The sequence below is a fragment of the Marmota monax genome, unplaced genomic scaffold (genome assembly GCF_021218885.2).
Source record: "Marmota monax isolate L192 unplaced genomic scaffold, Marmota_monax_Labrador192_F-V1.1 WCK01_AAM20220418_F8-fsc00030, whole genome shotgun sequence".
NCBI classification, from domain to species: domain Eukaryota; kingdom Metazoa; phylum Chordata; class Mammalia; order Rodentia; family Sciuridae; genus Marmota; species Marmota monax.
The window spans coordinates 2433191-2452795 of NW_026691988.1; the positions used below are offsets into that span (position 1 = coordinate 2433191).

Consider the following 19605-nt stretch of genomic DNA (forward strand, 5'->3'; position numbering starts at 1 on the left):
TACTCTCCTGAGAGTGATAGCATCTTATCTAGTCAGAATAATTGCCATTTAGCTGAGAGCAAGACCATGTGGCTGCAAAGCTCGGTGCTCTCTTAATGCTCAGTTTTGCCCTCCTTGATGAATGTTTAAAGCTGTTTAGTTACCAGACATCTTTGCCTTTAAAATACATTGGTAATTAGAATTAAAATGTCAGCATTGAAAGTAATAAAATGATAAGAATAACCTCAGTGGTGTCTTCTAATGATCTATTATTGAAGACAAACAAAAATAGAAAAAAGAGCCTTTGTCCCTAAAGCAAAAATAAAGAAGAGAATTGAATCAATTAAAGGTGGTTCAAGCCAAATAAACAAACGACACTTTTGCCACCCCTTATAAATTTCAGACATAATTGTTTTCTGATTGACCTGGCTACATCAACATGCAGAAGACATTACCATGTCAGCTGGTGTTTTGTTTTGCTTGATAATCCCTTTTGTAAAATTTAAAATTTGGAAATTCTTGATTGTAGAAGGGAGCCATTTGACAAATTTTTGTACTGTCTCTAGATTAAAAGAACTGATAATTTAAAAGAGAGAGAGAGAGAGAGAGAGAGAGAGAGAGAGAGAGAGAGAAGAGAGAGAGAAGAGAGAGAGAGAGAGAGAGAGAGAGAGAGAGAGAGAGAGAGAGAGATAGAGATATGAAGTTTCTCATCATTCCAAAGCCATAAAAGCATTACCAGCCTCAGAAACTGAGTGTTTACTTGGGGGAAGAAACAAGTTAGCAAATCAGTCTTCCTGGAATCCTTTCATTGGGACTTTGGTAATGTTAGCAAGGCCTAAAACCATGTGCTCACATTTTTCTACAGTAGTGAGGTGGTAGAAGACATAGTGAATGTGAATTTGAGAAGACACAGAAAAAGATGATCTCTGTGTCCTTTTGCATATGATAAGGTTGCTTTGAAAATGCTTTGAGGATTTTGATTTTTGAGATAAGTAACTTTGATAAGAGCAGATGTACTTTACTTTCTCAGGGTTACAGGATGCCTTAGAGGATATGATGAAACCTATGGACCTCACCCCCCCCCAGAATATACATGTGCACATAACCATAATTTTGAAAGCATTTCATGCATCAACCCTTGAAGTCTATCCACAGATCTCTGACTTAGAGAAGCTTACTATCCCTAGTGACATTGTATCTTTATTTTGTATTTAGACTGTGAATCAGTTACTGGCAATTAATATTAGAAGGAAAAGATGACAGGTTGAATGTTGTGTTTGGGGGATATTACCTTTTTTCTTCAAAAGTTTTTGAGCCATATCCTTCTAAATATAATAGTTGTGCATTTTTACTTGGAGATTCCATTCAGTAGTGTTCTGGTTCTTAGTGTTTGAAATGCAAAGTGGTTTCCAGTTGAGCAAGAAATCTACAACTTCAGCCACAGCAGCCTTTCTGTTTATGAAAATATTTGATGCTATTTTTTGCATTTATCAAGTAAGCATATATGAAATAACATGTAATACTTAAAAGTGCATATAAATTAACATGTAAAGTAAAACATCTTACTTGAACCTAATTAGCAAGTTTTTTCTTATTTTTTTAAAAAATCATAATTCAGAATTGATTTTGTCACATTCTTTAATATCATTAATTAATAATTATCATGACAGCTTGTTTTTTCTACTCTTGCCCAGTAGATGGTACTGTCAGCCTTATTATGAAATATTCTGTTTCCAGAGTTGATCAGTAAGAATAATTCTGTTTCTTTTTTTAGTTTAACTTATTTCTAGTTCTTTTCCACCTCATTAAATTTTGTCATTTTTCAGACTGCTATATCATGCTAAATGTTCTACACACATGTTCCCTGAGAACTTGTATCTAGAATGTATGAATTCAGGGCCATACACAGAGGTAACTATCAGGCATCAACACACAAACAGTAAACTCAGGTTATTGCAGAAACTACTTTGTTTGAAGCTTGCCATAGGTGAGAGGAAGTTTTCAATATTAGGAATGTGAATGTCCATGTAATCAAAATACCCTTACTTTTTAATGATAAAATTGGTCTGTAAACTAGAGATGAAGATAATGGAGAATTTTATTTTATTTGGTATTGGAGATGGAACACAGGGGTGCTTAACCCCTGAACCACATCTCCAGCCCTTTTTATATTTTATTTAGAAACAGGGTCTCACTAAGTTGCTTAGGGCCTTGCTAAATTGCTGAGCCTAGCTTTGAATTTGCGATTCTCCTGCCTTAGTGTCCCAAGCTGCTGGGATTACAGGTGTGCAACACTGGACCTAGCTTATTCTTTTTATTATTATACTTCCTTTTTGTATTGCGGATTAAATCTCCAATGCTTTGCTACTGAGCAGTATTTATTTTTTGAGACAGGGTCTTGATAAGTTGCCCAGGCTGTATTCAAACTTGAAAACTTTCTGCATTAGCCTCCCTGAGTTGCTGGGACTACAGGTGTGAACCACACTACACCTGACTTAATAGTAGGGGATGGAGATATATATATATATATATATATATATATATATATATATATATATATATTTGGTGGTGTTGGGGATTGAACCCAGGGCCTTGTGCATGCAAGGGAAGCACTGTACCAACTTAGCTATATCCCCAGCCTAATAATGGAGAATATTAAAAGGCAGTAAAGAAAGAGAAAGCACAGCTCTGGGGAGGGGGACATCAATACAAGTAAAATACAACTGGTAAATCTATGGGACTGCATAGCTTCAGTGGTACCTGTGTTCTGTTTTCCTTCCCCCAATTTGAAATTTGCAAAATGCAAAGGTCTTAATGTTGGTGAAAGCCTTGTCCAAGATGCAATTATTTCAATTAATTTTTAACATATAGCTAATTTGTATAAAGACTATATATGAGTCATGTAATAATTATTGTCCTGAACATTTTTGTAAATCTTGCCTCTTTCTGCTGTGTCGTCCCTAGTTTCGGGTGAATGAGTTTGGAGCCTTGGAAGTTATTACAGATGAAAGTGAAATGGAAAATGTTAAAAAAGCAACTGCTACCACCACTTGGATGGTACCAACTGCTCAAGAAGGTAAGAAAGAGTCTTCTGCTTTTTATTTCTTCCCATTGAGAGTTTCGAAATGAGAATATCTAAGGTTTTATAACAGGCTGGAAATTGGAAAGTCCTGGGTGATTTTTGTGTCTCATGTTCTTAGGTAAATTTCTGTAATGAAAAATGATAGGAGCCAGCTTTTAAAATATTTAAAATAACTATAAACTGTCTTCTTTCCTAATGCCAGATCTGTAATAGCACAAAGTTAGTTTGAAATTATCAAGTAAATCCAAGTTGTAATCGCCTACACAGGTGATTGAGCCAAAGCCTGCCACTTTTTTTCTCATCTATTCCGATGGTTGTAACTAACACCTATATGCTGATGACTCCTAAATCTATTATCTCCAGCCCCGACCTCTCCCCCGAGCTCCAGGCCCGTATTTCCACCTGCCTACTGGACATCTCCACCTGGATGTCCCACAGGTACCTCAAACTACACATGTCTGAAATGCAATTCATTTTCTATTTCTTTCTCCCTTTCCCCCAAACCTGCTCTTTCTTCCGTAACCCATGTTTCAGTTGACCTAGCACCATCCGCCCAGTGGACAGGCCAGAAATACAGGAGTCATCCTGAATTTGTTCTTCCCATCCCCATATCCTCTTACTTAATGCTCTTGGTTTTTATTTCCTAAATATGTCTCAGATCTGGCCTTTTCTATTATCACTGCTACTGCCTTAATTTAGGCTCTTATCAACTCTTACCTGAACTATTGCAGAAGTCTTTTAAGTAATTACTTTGCTTCTAATCTCACACCCTTCCAACTTACCCTGCACCCTGAAGTCAGAAGAATTATGTAGATTGCTTATCTGACACTTGCTGATTTCTCTTTGCCTCTTTAGCAAAACATACCAAGATTTGGGTGACCTGCACCCACCTGCTTGCTGTCTCCTTCCTTTCTGTCCCCTTCTCTGTATGTGTTGTGTCCTGCCAGTGCCAGCAGCATAGAATTATGTGGGATTTTCCCAACTCAGCGTGTGGTTTCATGCTTCCTTGCCTTTATTCATGCTGTTTTTTCTGGCTCAAATGCCATTTCTCTCTTTGTCCATTTGGCACATTTCTCTTCAGCCATCAAAACCCTATTGAGGCTTTGTATCAGAAAATCCTTCCCTGACCTCACCCCACGCCGAATGAATCACTTCTTCCTTTGCACTACTTCTGGAACTTGTTCATGCTTCTATTATTGCATGCATCACATTTTATTGTAAATATTGGTTTTCTTGCCTGTCTCCTCCTCTAGACTGTGAGCTGTCTTGGGCAAGGTCTATAACTGTCGTTACGAGTGTGTAGCATAAATTGTTGCCTTATAAATGTTTGCTGAACGGATGATTAGTTTAATGATTTAGGCAAAATGAAATGCGAGTTACCCAATGATTTGTGTAATTATGATTCAGAAAATCTACTACATTAAAAGTAAAATAGATGCTAATAGATGCTAATTAAGTAAAACAAAATTATTCATCAAAAGGCTAGAAACATGAAATGACAATAAATGACCCTTTTGATTTTATCAGAGATGCACCTATAGATTAGAATTCTAGAGACTGACCATTGTATCTTTGGAATTGAGTGATTAAAGAAGTTTTCTCCATTTTACTTTGAACTCCGTAGAAAAAGCCTTGCATAAGCATCTGTTTGGTTTTTGGCAGATTATTTTATTATAGAAATAATTTGAGTGATTTCCTGCCAAGACCATTTCCCTCTCCCTCCCAAATTCTGTAGTTCAATATTCTATTCATTCAGCAAACAGGATTCTTCATTGTGTTCCTAACAAAATTATTAGAAGGAAAATTATACGTATATTTTGGAATGTCTTCTGTCATGGTTTTAATTCTTTTCTTCTTCTGTTCATCTTCTAGTCTTTTCAGAGAAGACTGGGGTGCCTTTCAGGCTGAAGGATCCACTGAAAGTAGAAGGGCTTCAATTCTGTGAGAACTGTTGTCAGTATGGCAATGTAGATGAGTGTCTTTCTGGAGGAAACTATTGCAGCCAGAATTGTGCTCGGCATGTCAAAGACAAGTAGGTTGTTGCCCTGTTCCATCTATAAAGTGGGTTTCAGAGTCCAACATCATGGTGCCTTTGAATACAGAGATTTTGCACACTCTGCCTTGTGTCACTCATTTTTGCCTTCTTTTTCAGAGACTTTCCCCCTTGGGGACTCATAACCCGGGTCCTTCTTAGGTCTAGTGACTCTTGTCACACCTGATTTGAGTTGTACTGCCAGTGTTCTCCCTGCAGTACAACTGTGCCTCTGCCTTCAGCCTTACGTTTACATAAATTTGATTATTCCCCAACTAAGAGTATTTAGGTTTTTCTGAGCTACACTCACATCTTAATGATAATAGTATGTATGGAAACACAGTTCTGTTTGTAATTTCAGGAGTTCTTAGGTAAACTCAGTTAAAACTCCACATGCGAAACAAAGCTTCCCACTGACTGGCTGGCAGTGAGTCACCTGAGTGAACGTTGCCATGGTGGGTAGCACAGTGAGTCATGTTAGGATGATCTCAAGGTGCAGACAGGTGCTATGTGACCTTCCCTTTTGGGGACCCTGACAGGGTTGAGCTAGTCAGCAAGAAGGTATATTTCTTGCATGTAATTGTGTATATAGACAGATGACTTGATGTTTAAGTGTAGTGGAGCTTCCCACATATTTAAATCATCATGGCCTTGGAATTTTCTGTTTTTGGTGGCCAACTGATGCTATACAAAGTTGTTTTTCACCTTTTCAGTTATTTTCCCACTCTTAATATTGCTAGATCCTTGCTTTAAAATTGATCTGAAGATAAGTACCTCTAAGTCACTGGTTCTTCTTTGGATGGCAGACATGGCAGACAAATAATTGTATACTTGTTAGCATCTATTTCACTAAAATTGCTGGTCCCCTTTTAAAATTGACAAATAAGGTAATTTATACTTTCTACCCTGATAGAATGTCCTACATAATAGTGATTTTAACTGTTCTCTGAATGTGATATTCTACTGCCTATGAACTTCTCCTGGTGATTAAATATTAAATATATTTCCTTTGGAGATAGATTTTTTAAAATAATTTTTGAATTGATAATCAACATGTAGATGTTTGATAGGTATTGTTTCCTGTCACTATTTTGGGGTTATAAACACAACAGAGACCAGAAGGAAGAAAGGGATGTAGGAGAAGACAACGAGGAAGAGGATCCTAAGTGTAGTCGGAAGAAAAAACCAAAATTATCTCTGAAGGCCGACCCCAAGGAGGATGGAGATGAGAGAGATGATGAAATGGTTAGTATCTCTTAGGTAACTGCCAAGGACCACGGGGATGCTTCTCAAGTGGGTGGCATAGAGGTCTCAAGCACTGCCCTTGAGCCAGTTATTTGAGTTCAAATGTTGTTCTATTACTGTTACTGTTTGACAGTTGCCTGGCCTCTTTGTGCCTTACTGTGTTCCTCTCAAAATGGGAATAATAAGTAATAGTACCTTCCTTTCAGGTGAAGAAGTGGGAGGTGCTGGAATTTACTACTGGGCTAAGAGGCAACAACAAAACCTTGCAAAATGATAAACCCATTTTGATAAATTGCAAGTAGTGCAATTAAAAAACCTATATGAGTAGATAGAAAATGACAGATAAATATCAAGTACCTTTGGGGAAAAAATCATTCAAATTGTGCTAATTAAAACATAGATATCTTATCCATAAAGTACGTCTAAGTGGTTCCATATGAAAAGAGTACTTAGAGGTCACAAAGCATTTCACTTAAGATCAACATCAAGCCACAGTTATTTGCTGGACACTATTCTGCAAGTGTGGAGTATAGGGGATGAATGAAAGAGTAAAGAGGCCAGGGTCTCTCCTTGCAGAGACATTTTCTTCTTGTTAGGGGGACATAATCGATAAAGTAAATGAACAGGAGTAATATCCATCCTAAGTGTTATGTTGAGAATTAAAATGGGGCATTAGGATTGGCTGAATCATCTAAGTTGGGTTTTCAGATGATCACGTGGTCTCAGTAATGAGAAGCCAGTGCTGAGCAGTTAGGAGCGAGCAACCCTTGGGGCAGCTGCACTTCTAGGGGAAAGCCTAAGGTGAGAACATACATGGCATGTTCTATCAAGGAAATATCAAAAAGACAAGATAGTCAAGCATCAGGGATGGGGGCAGAATGGAGTGAGGTGAGGCTGAAGAGGTTTTGTGTAGTCAGGGAAGATGGGCCTTCATGGTAAACCAGAGTAATGGGTTTTCATTGTTTCCTGGGTGTAATGGGAAGTTGAAGGCAAGGAGATGCTGTGATATGATAAAGGGAACCAGTTAGAAGTTGCTGGCAATAGAATAAATAGGTCAGAGGGCTGTATAAGATACAAGTCAGTGTATTTAGAACTGTTTGTAGAGGTAGGGTTGTCAGGCTGTGGGAGGGAAAGGGAAGACTCAGAAGTTCTAAGAACTTCTTAGATTAAGAATAGGAAGGCAGGGGTGGCACAGAGAACCGGGAGTACTTTGGCCATCATTAATTTAAGATACTCATGAATCTCTCAAGTAAAATCCCATGTGTGCAGTTGGACATAGGCACATGGAGTCAGGGCAGGGAGCTGGAGACGAAGGTTAGGAGTGTTTGGCATAGAAACGACCTTGAGATTCCAAGGAAAGTGGTCAGATGGAGGAGAGAAGGGGCTGGATTGGCAGAAACATCTGCAGAGGAACCTGAGAGGGGGCCTAGCGAGGTCTGAGGAGAGCCAGAACATAGTGGTCATGAAGCTGAGAGCAAACTATGTTTTGAGGAGGAGGGGGCAACATTTATGCCCTTCCATAGTGTAATCCTTGGAAGTGTTGTTCTTTTTCTAGAGACCTCAGGCCAAAAGCAACACAGTACTTGAATGATATTCTTACATTTCCTTCAAATTTACGAAGTGAAATTGAAAAGAACAGCAACAAAATAAGCTTGCTGACAGGTCTCTTGCTTTTCATTGGTGCCAATTTCATGAACTTTTAAAGTCATAGTTTTCCTTTTTTACTGTAGGAGAACAAACAAGATGGAAGGATCCTGAGGGGTTCACAGAGGGCCCGAAGGAAAAGACGAGGGGACTCGGCTGTCTTAAAGCAGGGTGAGCTGATGAGAGAATACTTTTGCTTGTAACTGGGTGAAATTGAAAACAGTTCGTCTAAGTAAGTTCTAGTCCCCATTATTCTGTATACTGTCATAGTTAAAGTATCGTTGTGGTTCTTTGATTCAGTTTTCTCACTAAAAATGACTTTGAGGAAGTAGATTTAAAGAAAAAGATGGGAATTAGTAACTTTCAAGTAGGTTCATGGTAAGCTAGCAAACATCACCCCCCCAACCCCTGCATTGGGTAGATGGTTACTGCTCCAAAACCTCTGTTCTTGTTCATTTCATGTTCCCTCTCAGCATAACCAACTCCTGACATGGAACCTTTTTCCTGTTTGAGTTCTTCAGGCAGCATTTTATTCTCAGGAGGAATCCAGGCTGCAGCCCTTGCTTCATTGTTCGGCTGCACACACTCGTTCCCCTATTTGGCATGGGCCTTCGTTCACTTATATGGCGGCCTCTGTGCAGCTTTGTTCTGGGGACTGCTGCATCTGCCCTGCCAGTCCTTCCTTCTAGGTCACTCTTCTTTGCATAGCCTAGCTCCCAACCTGCAGTTACAGGGTTCCTGAAAATCATTGCCACAGCCCAGTGCCCCTTGGTGCCTGGAAGTGTTCCTTGCTCATTCTCCTGTTAATTTTTCAAAAAGAATTGGAAATATTTTCACCTGCTTCAAGAGAACAACATAATTTTTACATCTTTTTAGAGGTGGCTTTTATCAGTGAGATTAAAGGGAGTAAATGAAATGCCTGAGTTACTCAGCACTCTGTCTCAAAATGTTTTATTTCTTCAACCTTTCCTTCCTTTCTGCTTAATTTCTGCTCTGGATGAAATTTCAACCCCTTGGTTCTTCTAGCATTTTTTTCCTTTAGTCATTTTTTTTTTCCCCTTAAATGTTCTGATTTTTTTTCCTTGTGGGCTCTCTCTCTCTCTCTTTTTTTTTTTTTTTTTTTTTTTTGCCTGTTTCAGTGCGTCCCCTGAATATTTTACCCCCTGACTTTCCTACCCATCAAGCTGTTATACTCCTTCCCTCATTTTTAATATTTTTATCAGATTAATCAAAAATAAAATAGATATGAACTACCTCCCTGTTTTATCAATTACATGTTTTTTTTCTGAATTGAAAAAATACTGACTCTCACTGCATCAATTTGTTTCCTCTCCTTTTCTAAGATTAGCGGACGTTCCCTAAACATTCAGTGCGCTGGCCTTTTTTCAGTCTTCTACTTCATAATCTCTTAGGAAAAAAAATTTGAGCATCCTGCTTTTAGAAGTTTTCACTTCCTGTAGGTTCCATGGACTGACCTCTCTCTGCTTCCTGCTGGTCTCCTTCATTTATTCTAAGCTCTTCTGCTTCTTTGTTCCGCCCTCATATCGGTGGGTATTCATCACAGCTCTCATTTCTTTGGAAAGAAATACGAGCCATGGAAGTAAGAGAAGAGAGGGGAATAGTACAGTTGGAAGTGAGAGGTCACAAAATACACAGTGGATTTCTTAGATTTGGAAATGCCATCATTCAGTCTCACTTGCCTTTCAGGTTTGCCTCCTAAAGGCAAGAAAGCTTGGTGCTGGGCATCCTATCTGGAGGAGGAGAAAGCAGTGGCAGTGCCTGCAAAGCTGTTCAAGGAGGTACGGCCTTTCTAGAAGTACTGTGTGTAAGGGCGAAGGGGCTCGAATACTGATGTGGGTTAGTATTGTCATTTCCGCTGTCTGTTTAGGAAATGTGACTTGGGATAATTTCTCAAACACACTGCTTTTCATGTGTGTGTGACCTAGAAGGGCACCTCCAAGGCCAGTTAGCACCAGTGCATGCCTGCTTTCCCATGTGTGGCATGTGTGGCACACACATGCTATTTTCTGTCAACATTTACTAGACTTTCAGTTATGATTTTGAATAGGAATACTAATACTATTACTGGAAAATTAATGGGTAAAGAAAAACTAGCATGAAATTTCATGTTAACATCATGGCCCAGAGAGAATAAAAAGGGGTTACTGAGATTTAGGTCTTATAACAAAGAAACATCTAAAAAGGGGTAACTATATTGCATTAGTAATAATAAAATATTTTGTCATAGAATATTTTTAAATTAGTTAAAAATGTAGGTTTCAGGTGTAGTTCTGAGTATGAACTGCTGCCCCAGGCTAAAACAGAGGAGCCAGATAGTAAATATTTTAGTCTTTGCTGGACATCTGGTGTCTGCTACATCAGCACAACTTGATTGTGTAGCATGAAGGCACCGTGTGGAACGTGGCAGGGTCAAGGGGTGGTTAGCTCATTCCTGCAAAGTTTTATTCATAAAACTTATAGTGGGCTGGATTTGATTCCCAGACTGCAGTTTGATAACCTTTGGTTTAAGTTATTTAGTTATAATTAATTGTGGTATGTAATAAATCTATCGTATGTATCTTCATGAATGAACATGAGGAGGTTTTAAAACATGTCACCATTTTTTAAAAACTCCTTCTGTATTAGGGTGATTACATCAACAATGACAATATTTAATTTAAACAATGAATTGGTTTTACACATGAATTTGTTCTGGATAATTATTTTCTGTAAGTCTGGATCTTTACCAGATTTTTTTCCTCTTCTTTATGAAAGTACAACTAATTACTTGAATCAGTAATACATTCAAGTGATTCATAATATAAAAGTACCAAAAGAACATAAAACACAAAGTCCCCTAAAGCTCTGTCCCCTTAAGCACTAGGTTTTCCAGCTGTTCCCTAAAGCTCTGTGCTCTTAAGCACCAGGTTTGCCAGGTGTCCACTAAGCCGCTATCCTCTTAAGCACAAGGTTTGCCTCCCCTGAAGTGACCACTAGTACTAGTTCTTCTATTTCCTTTCTAGAAATTTTTATGTACATACTAGCAACCTGCATATCTAAATCCTCTTCTCCCTGTCTTAAACCCAGTGACACCCTGTGTCCCATACATTTTGAACTTTGCTTTTTTGTTTAACTTCATAGTTTGTGGATTATTCCACTTCATTTTGTTTATTCCTTGATCATTCTTTATATTCCTGTGTATTACTGTGTCTTACATCTGCTCCATAAAAATTGAAACTGTTCCCTGCTGATTGACACACAGACACATACATATTTTCAGACGTTCACTTTATGCTCTAATGACCTTGTACACCTGTCATTTTGCACCTGTATGTTAGGTAATTTCCTAAAATTTTGAATTGCTGATTTGAAGAGAATACTCAGTTTTTTTTTACAGATATTATGAATTTACTAGAGATTGTACCAGTTTTCGTTCCTATTAGCAATGCATACCTTTACCAGTTTTCCTAGAGCCACCTATCCAGCTCTTTACCAGTCTCATAGGTGAAAGACATCCTTGTTTAATTTTAATTTGTGCAACTTATAGGTGAGGTTGAGTATCTTTTCAAATGTGTGGAAGACAAAGGCTGTAAACCTTAACTTTCTTTTCTATGACTTGCCTTAGTCTTTGTCCATTTTGCTTTGAATTATTCTGGATATTTTGTTATAATTTAAATTTAGTTGTTTTTTGATTTTTTTCTCTTATTTTTCTGGCTAAAGAGTCTTTAGGAATGGTAATGTTCACATTTGCAACTGGGCCTTTGGGGTGATACTAAAGCTGCTGTCATATTGCTTCTCAGTACCAGTCCTTCCCATATAACAAAAATGGATTCAAAGTTGGCATGAAGTTGGAAGGTGTGGACCCTGAGCATCAGTCTGTGTACTGCGTCCTGACTGTGGCTGAGGTAAGCTTTGCCTCTTTCTTATTTTTAAAATTAAATGGTGATCCTGGGTGTTATGAGGAAAACTGTGCCTTGGGCTGAGTGCTCACTTCATGCCAGGCAGGTCGCTCAGTGTCATGTGTACATTATCTCCCCAACCTTCTTGAGATTTCTGACCTGTGCCAATTGTGTTTTTTTTATCCTTGTTCTATAGATGAGGGAGCTAAGGTTCAGAGATGTGAAGGTGATATGTACAAGGCCACAGAGCCTCATGGTGGTGGAACCAGGATTTCGCCTCAGTTCCGACTCCAGAAATGTTTCCATGCTACATTCCTTAACATAAGGAGCAGACCAACAGATATTTATATTTTTTTTGTGTGTTTTGGGGTCTCTCTGAAAAATTTTCGAAAAAGTGGCCAAGTCAAATATCTCTTTCTCCATGTGTACTATAAGTCCAGAATATTATTGGGAACATTTCTTTTTGATTTCCTTTTTTCCTTCTTTATTTGCCTCCTTGCTCCTTCCTGTGATCCAGGGTTATGCATCTTTTAAAAACCTTCCCCAAAGAATAAGATGATCTTGGCTACTAGGTTGAGTTATCATAATATTCTTTCAGTGACTTGGTGAATTTGTAAGGAGCTTGGCTCTTGCAGAGCACATAGTATAAGACAGTTGGATGATGGCAATTATAGTGAGTGAAAACGACAGTTACTCTAACCTGCAGCACATGCCAGGTAGTGATCCAGCTTCCTTCCATCTCTTAATTTATATTGGAAACAAGCTTTTGAGATGGAGGCCATTCCTCTGTCTTTCACATATATAGGGAAAGGAAAATACTGTATTCTGCAGATTCTATATACAGTATGAGAATCCTGGGACAGTGTGATTCAGATTGTGTGTTTTCTCTTTTTTTTGGACTCTGGAGTCTTTGTTAGAACCCCTGAGTTGGAAGGGGAGAGCTTCTTTATGGACAGTGTCCTTTGAAGAGGATGAGAACCCCGGAGTGGTTGAGGGCCAGGTGTGAGCGCTGCCCTTGAAGAATAAGGATCAGGCAGAAGAAGATGAGCTGCAGGATTCCGAGGAGTAGCTAGAGACAGAGAAGGGTGCCAGGAGCAGGGTCTGCCATAGAAAGGAAGGGGAGAGTAGTGTCAGATGCTGTGCTTGTTCTCCAGAAGGATGAGGTCACTGTGTCCTGAGCCAGCACATTTAAGTAGAGCAGAATTGAATTTGAATTTAAGTAGAGCAGAATTGGATTAAGCATAGATTGTCTTTGAGAAGTTTAGCTGTGGGTGTGTCTTCCAGCTCCTGGTTTTTGAAGGAGATGATTTTTACCTTGCCTAGATTTTGTGTGTGTGTTTTTTTGGTACTAGGGATTGAACCCAGGGGTACTTAGCCACTGAACCATATCCCCAGGCCTTTTTATTTTTTATTTTGAGACAGAGTCTCCCTAAGTTGCTCAGGGCCTTGCTAAGTTGCTGAGGCTGGCTTGGAACTTGAGATCCTCCTGTCTCAGCCTCCTGAGTCTCTGGAACTACAGGTGTGTGTCACCATGCCCAGCCCCAGACTTTTTTTTTATTATAGAAGTTTTGTTTGCTCACTGGGAAAATATCAACTAGTGTGAAAACACTAGTTCTCTATCCCATCCCCTTTTCCTCTTTTGTAGCCCAGAGAGCATGACCTGAGAAGTTTACTGTGTCCTTCTAGATGTTTTCTATGCATATTTTTCTTTGTGACACATATATTATATACATATGTATGTACTTCATATGTATTATATATTTTATATATAATATATATGTGTACTTTTGGCCATTGGTATTATTCCATTTCATGGAATTGCTTTAATTCACTTAATTGCTCTCAAATTGATAACAACTGTGTGGTTTTCTTTGTTATAATTAACAAAAAGTACTTGGATAAATATCTTTTATATCTGATATGTTTTTGCTTATGTAAGTACATCTGTCAGATCCATTCCTAGAATTGCCAGGTGAGAAGTTCTGGACATTTTATGGACATTTAAATTTCTTTCTTTCTCTTTTTTTTTTTTTTTTTTTTTTGTGTGTGTGTGTGTGACACATCCCACTATACTAAGGATGGAACCCAGGGGCACTAGCTCTACCACTGCAGCTACATCCTTAGCCATTATATTATTATTGTGGTGCTGGGGATTGAACCCAGGGCCTTGTGCATGCAAGGCAAGCACTATACCAACTAAGCTATATCCCCAGCCCTATTTTTTGTTTTAAGATAGGTTTCACTAAGTCTCTCAGACTGGCTCCGAGCTTGAGATCCTCCCCACTAAGCCTTCAGTTGCTGGGATTGCAGGCACATGCCACCACACCAGGCTTGGATATTTACATTTTTGATGTGTGTTGCTACTTGGTGATTCATAAGTATATCAGTTGTTACATTCTCACAAAGGATGTATGAAAATTTGTTTAAGACTAAAAGACAAGTCTCTTCTTGATTTTTAAAACTTTCCCTCCTTCCTTCCATATTCCTTTTTCCCTTCTTTCTTCCTCTTTTCTTTTTCCTTTTGCAATGGAAAGAAACCATAAATAGTTTGAATTTTGAGAAATCCACTAGTGAATCTGGTCCTGGAAGGTTCTGAGAGAGCAGCTGACACAGGGGATGGGAGCAGATGGGATGCAGATACACAGGGGAGTACAGGTCTCTGCCCTGAGGAGGAGTTTCTTCCTGCATTTGAACAGAAGAAGGGGGAATGGCTTGCTATTCTTGAGCACAGGCAAGTCGTACATTTGGAGGCAGACACTTGAGGGGCATCTTTGACACAGAAGGTGAATCATTGCCTGGGAGTGAGGAGTGGAGATGGTGGGATGGGCAGCTGTAGGAGAGGATTTGAAGGCTGTCGTGCAGCATGGGAGAGGGAGTGGACAGAGCAGCTGGGAGTGTTCCTGTGTAGCAGGGCCATCCCAACACTCAGGCATGGGTGGTTCTCAGGAGTTTACTGTCACTATTTGAGATGGTTTTGTTTCACAAATTAGTGCGCAGGGAACTGTTGTTTCCAGAGGACATACAGTGTTAGGTTCCTTCATGGCTCTGGTCACAATATTTTTATAAACTGATCAATAGATAATCTGATTTACATGTGTTTCTGTTTAAAGATCCCTTATTTAGCTTATATTTTTGTTTCATTAATAGTGAGCCCATAGCCAGCAACACTACAATTCATGTCTAGATGAAGCTTATATAACCCATGTATTTTCTCTGTAAGGCACATCACAGCATTCTGGCATTTAGGGACCTTTTTTTTTTTTTTCTTTCTAGTACTAGGGGTAGAACTTTAGGGCCTTGTGCTGGCTAAGTGAACTACTCTTTCATTGAACTATATCACCAACCTCTTTGGGTTTAAAGAGCAGATCATCAACAAAAATGTGACAACCATGTGTTATGGTTTGGATAACCATAACCATGTGTTATGGTTTAGAAATGTTCATTGAAAAGCTCATGTTTTGAAAGCATGGTTCCCCAGTGCAGGAATGTTCAGAGATGAAGTGAACTAGGTGGTTAGTAACCCAAGGCTAGTGGGGCATGGCTGGAGGAAATAGGGGCTGGGGCGTACTCTAGGGGATTATATTTTGCTCCTGGCTTCTTGCTTTCTCTTTGCTTTCTGACGGCCATGAGCTGAGCAGCTTTCCTCCACCACGCCCTTCTGCCTGTCCTCAGGCCCAGACCAGTGGAGTTGGCCAACCATGGACTGAACCTCTGAAATCATGAGTCTGAAATAAACTTTCCCTCCTTTAAGTTATTCTTGTAAGATCACAGTTGCAAAAAGCTAACACATCGTATTACTAAGAAGACACATCAAAGGAGACTCATTTACAATATAGACCAAAGTAAGAAGATAATACCGCCTTGTCAGCCTTGGGTGACTCACTTTTTTTTTTTTTTTGCCACAGTATATGCTCATGTTCACAAACACTTGGTGTATTATTTTGTGGGTTAGAAATTGGTTTTAGCAAGCAGGTGTATTCTCAAATTTGGAATGCATGAATAATGAAAACCAACCGTATGTCATTTTTTCTTTCCCAGCACTAATCACTAGACTGAGTATAGTGGGTATAGCTAGGGAGTACGTACACCCTTAGGATATTGAAATTTAGCCAGATGAAGTTTCAGGAATGATATCAGGACCACAGTTTTAAAAAATTGGTGAGCAAATATTTTAGGTGATTGCTAAGGAGGCAAGACTTGATGAGGAACTGCTAGGAAGAAAATGGAAGGATCAACGTGAGGTTCTTGTTTGTTGAGATAGAAGCAGAAGTGTATTGAGAGTAGCTGGGTTAGCAAACTGGAAAAACAGAAGGTGTCTTCCCAGGGTTGGACTTTTTAGTATAGGTGTTGAGAGGCAGAGCAGTTCCTCATGGCAGGCAGATCGGATCACAGGAGTGAGCCTCTCAAGCGGAGAGGAAATGAAGGGCACAAGGAAACCAGGGTCCTGGGTGAGTTTCTCTGTGGATGGCAAAGCACTCAAGATGGAGAGTAAGCCAGGCTAAGTGATGAGTGAGGGGATGCTTGGAGGGTAGAATGTGGGATGATGATGAATCTGTTCCCTGTGGCATGAGTGCCAGAGGAGCCCATTGTAATATGAGGCAGTGGCCTTTCTCTTGAGTCTGTGCTGGAGAGTTGGAAGAAATGAGCAGCCTTGAGGAAAAGCTTTAGAGGGATGACTGGGTGAATCTCTGAGCAGTGAGGCTGAGGATATCTGAGTTTGTTCCCAAAGAATAGCATTCCAGAGACCAAGAGGTATATTGACAGACCATGGAGAGAAGTGAAGTGGGCGAGTCAAGGGGTAGAAGCTCAGAGCTGTGCTACTACAAGGGCACAAGAGACTGTGGGTGACTAAGGGGCTTAGCTCCTTCCCATGGACCACAGAATGCTGTGTGCAAGGCAAGGTAGAGAAGCAGCCCATGAACTCCCTCTTGGCATGGGTGGATGTACAGGTGGGAACAGCCCCTACCCTTTCTGAGAGTGTGTGCTTCCCAGAGTTGCCAATCTCTTCTCAATGCAGAGACTCTGCAGTCTCCAAGGGAAGTCAGATTAGTTGTAAATCTTATGTATCAATATATTCTAAGTGAAAAAATACTAATGTATAAAATAAAAAAGAAAAAGGGCATCATTTGTTTTGCCTCTTCCTTCTCACTGCACTTCCAGAAGAAATCATTGTTATTGTTAATGTTTTGGCAAATTTTCATCAAGTTTTTTTATTTATTTTTTTCTTAGTATGAATTTACATAGTAAACTTACATTTGTAACTGTAGACATAAATGCGTATGTATAAATGCATACTTTAGGGCTGGAGTTGTGGCTCAGTGGCAGAGCATCTGCCTCGCACATGTGAGGCACTGGGTTTGATACTCAGCACCACATAAAAATAAACAAATAAAATAAGGGTGTTGTGTCCACCTGCAATGAAAAGTATTTTAAAAAATAAATGTGTACTTTATACATATATATGTATGTATATACACACAGCCAAAGATACTTAAGTACACACATGGACTCCCACATGTATAATTTTTCATAAACAGACTCATCCTATATAATTTGTTTGCCACTTAAAGCTTAACAGTGTGTCTTAGAGATCTTTCCATGACAACTGTACAACTGCCTCATTCTTTTGGAATTAATTGCTCTGACTGTGTACTCTGGTCTCAGGCTTGTTGGATGGACTTCTGCAGGACACATATGTGCTCCTGGAGTAGTTAGAGGTCTGGCGTGTGTGGGGGGGTCCACTTGGAACTCATCTGCTAGTGCTTGTGAAAAGAACATTGAGGGGCTGAATCTTATAAGAGCCCAGGATAGACTATTACCCAAGACAGGTCCCATAAATCCAGAATATCCTTCATTGTGGCCGTGTAGGCAGATGTACAGGGGGGGTTACATTGTGAGTTCTTACTAGCATTGCATGGAACGTGTCTAGCTTAAGTATGAACTGGAAGCAGCTTTTCTTTCTTTTAGCCCAGGTAGAGAGGATTCAGGTGACTTCTCTCTGTGTCTCCTCTGTCCTTGCCCTGTAATATGCAGAGTAGAAGCCTCTACCTTGGGTCCTGCTTGAGCTGGGTGCAGTGTGCTTGTCTGGCTTCAGCCCTGCCAGCTCACCATGGTGATTTGTGCTGGTAAAGTTCAGGGAATGGAGATAAGATATTTTGTATTTGTGGAAAATTATTCTTCACCCCATATCCCTGTGCTTCTAATGGTACTAGAAATGTGGCCAGAACATCAGCTCTTTGCAATATTGCCTTTAGATTTTGTAATTTGTATAGTTGTTTTTGTTGCTGTTAATGAGGGTGGCTTGATGAACGTAGGCTATTTCACACCTTGATGTCCTTGTTAATTAGTTTTTGTATGTGTACTTTTTTTCTTTAATTACTCAACGTGAGTTCCTATTTCAGGTTTGTGGATACCGAATAAAGCTTCACTTTGATGGATATTCTGATTGTTATGACTTCTGGGTAAATGCAGATGCTCTGGATATTCATCCAGTTGGGTGGTGTGAGAAAACTGGCCATAAACTTCATCCTCCAAAAGGTATTATCACTTTTTGTTTCCTATTTTAAAATCAGTAAGAACCCATTTGTTTAGATGTTATCAGATAAGTAAAATGCTCAATCTCCTCTTCTGAGGCAATGTTAACTTTAATAAAATTATGAAAATTAAGGCAAGGACGGTTTTTCTTTGGTGATTTGCTAATATCCTTACTTCAGAAGCCTTGAATTGTCATTTTTGTGGTGATAAGCTAAAAAGATCCTACCTGCTTTATTAATATTTCTTCAACTTCCCACTTGTGCCTATAATATTCCCCCAAAATAGAATAGGTGAGGAAAAAAAATAAAATCCATTCCAGCTCACAAGTCTGTACTGCTGAGGATTCTAACTGAATTCTGACGGAAACAGCCTGATGATCAAAAAAAGTGCACATAGGTGTAAAATGTGTTTGCTTCCTTACGCATTTTCTTTGTAGCCACCTCTATTCATTTAGAATTGAAAAAGATTATCAAAACTTATTGAAAGTAAACACAGCTCATGTTTCAAAATGCAATTATAAATTATGAATTAAATTTTATTTATTGAAAAAAATTGTGCAAATGCTTGAATTTGGCGTGTTGAAGTTACAGATAAAAGTCGGACTGGAAAAGTTAAGTGCAAAATGTTTTGATATTTTACTAATCTGTTCATATGTGCTTTTACTGTAGGATACAAAGAGGAAGAATTTAATTGGCAGACCTATCTTAAGACATGTAAAGCCCAAGCTGCTCCTAAGTCATTATTTGAAAATCAGAATATAGTAAGTACATCCAGAATACTTTTTCTTTCAAAGGAAGTGATTTTTGAGAGTCTTATAAGATAAATTACAAGTGATAACAAGGAGCTATCATAAATTTTATTGCCTTGGTAAATAGAGTTCTCTTATCATTACTAAACTTTAAAATTAACTTAAAATCTTCATGAATAAATATTATGTCATAGCCATATTAAGGTTGTCTTATTATTGAGTGATAGTAGGCAACATAGTTCAAATCCAGGTGTAATATTTTAAAGATGCATACAAAGTGGATGACTTTATTGTTGCCATCATTTAATTAGAAGTGGTGTTCAGATGGGATTCATATGGTGAGATGACTATAGCCCTGTTTGAGTTTGCACGCAGGAGGTCACTGGAGACTATGAAGTACTTCACTGTGGTTTACAGCTTTATTTACAATATAACAGAAGCA

At 38.9% G+C, this 19605-nt stretch overlaps 1 protein-coding gene across 10 annotated transcripts in view; it reads left to right on the forward strand.

The window, feature by feature from the left end:
• The window catches only part of L3mbtl3 (L3MBTL histone methyl-lysine binding protein 3), a 110956-nt gene that overhangs the window by 27741 nt on the left and 63610 nt on the right, over positions 1 to 19605 (forward strand). For 5 of the 10 annotated variants that reach the window (XM_046449233.2, XM_046449261.2, XM_046449251.2 and 2 more), the window contains 9 exons: positions 2944 to 3055; positions 3425 to 3499; positions 4934 to 5093; positions 6164 to 6338; positions 8069 to 8153; positions 9690 to 9781; positions 11783 to 11887; positions 18283 to 18418; positions 19084 to 19175. In XM_046449233.2, coding sequence (XP_046305189.1) covers positions 2944 to 3055; positions 3425 to 3499; positions 4934 to 5093; positions 6164 to 6338; positions 8069 to 8153; positions 9690 to 9781; positions 11783 to 11887; positions 18283 to 18418; positions 19084 to 19175 — 1032 coding nt within the window. The remainder of the gene's footprint in view (positions 1 to 2943; positions 3056 to 3424; positions 3500 to 4933; positions 5094 to 6163; positions 6339 to 8068; positions 8154 to 9689; positions 9782 to 11782; positions 11888 to 18282; positions 18419 to 19083; positions 19176 to 19605) is intronic. The other 5 variants (XM_046449266.2, XM_046449268.2, XM_046449282.2 and 2 more) reach the window with 3 other exon arrangements.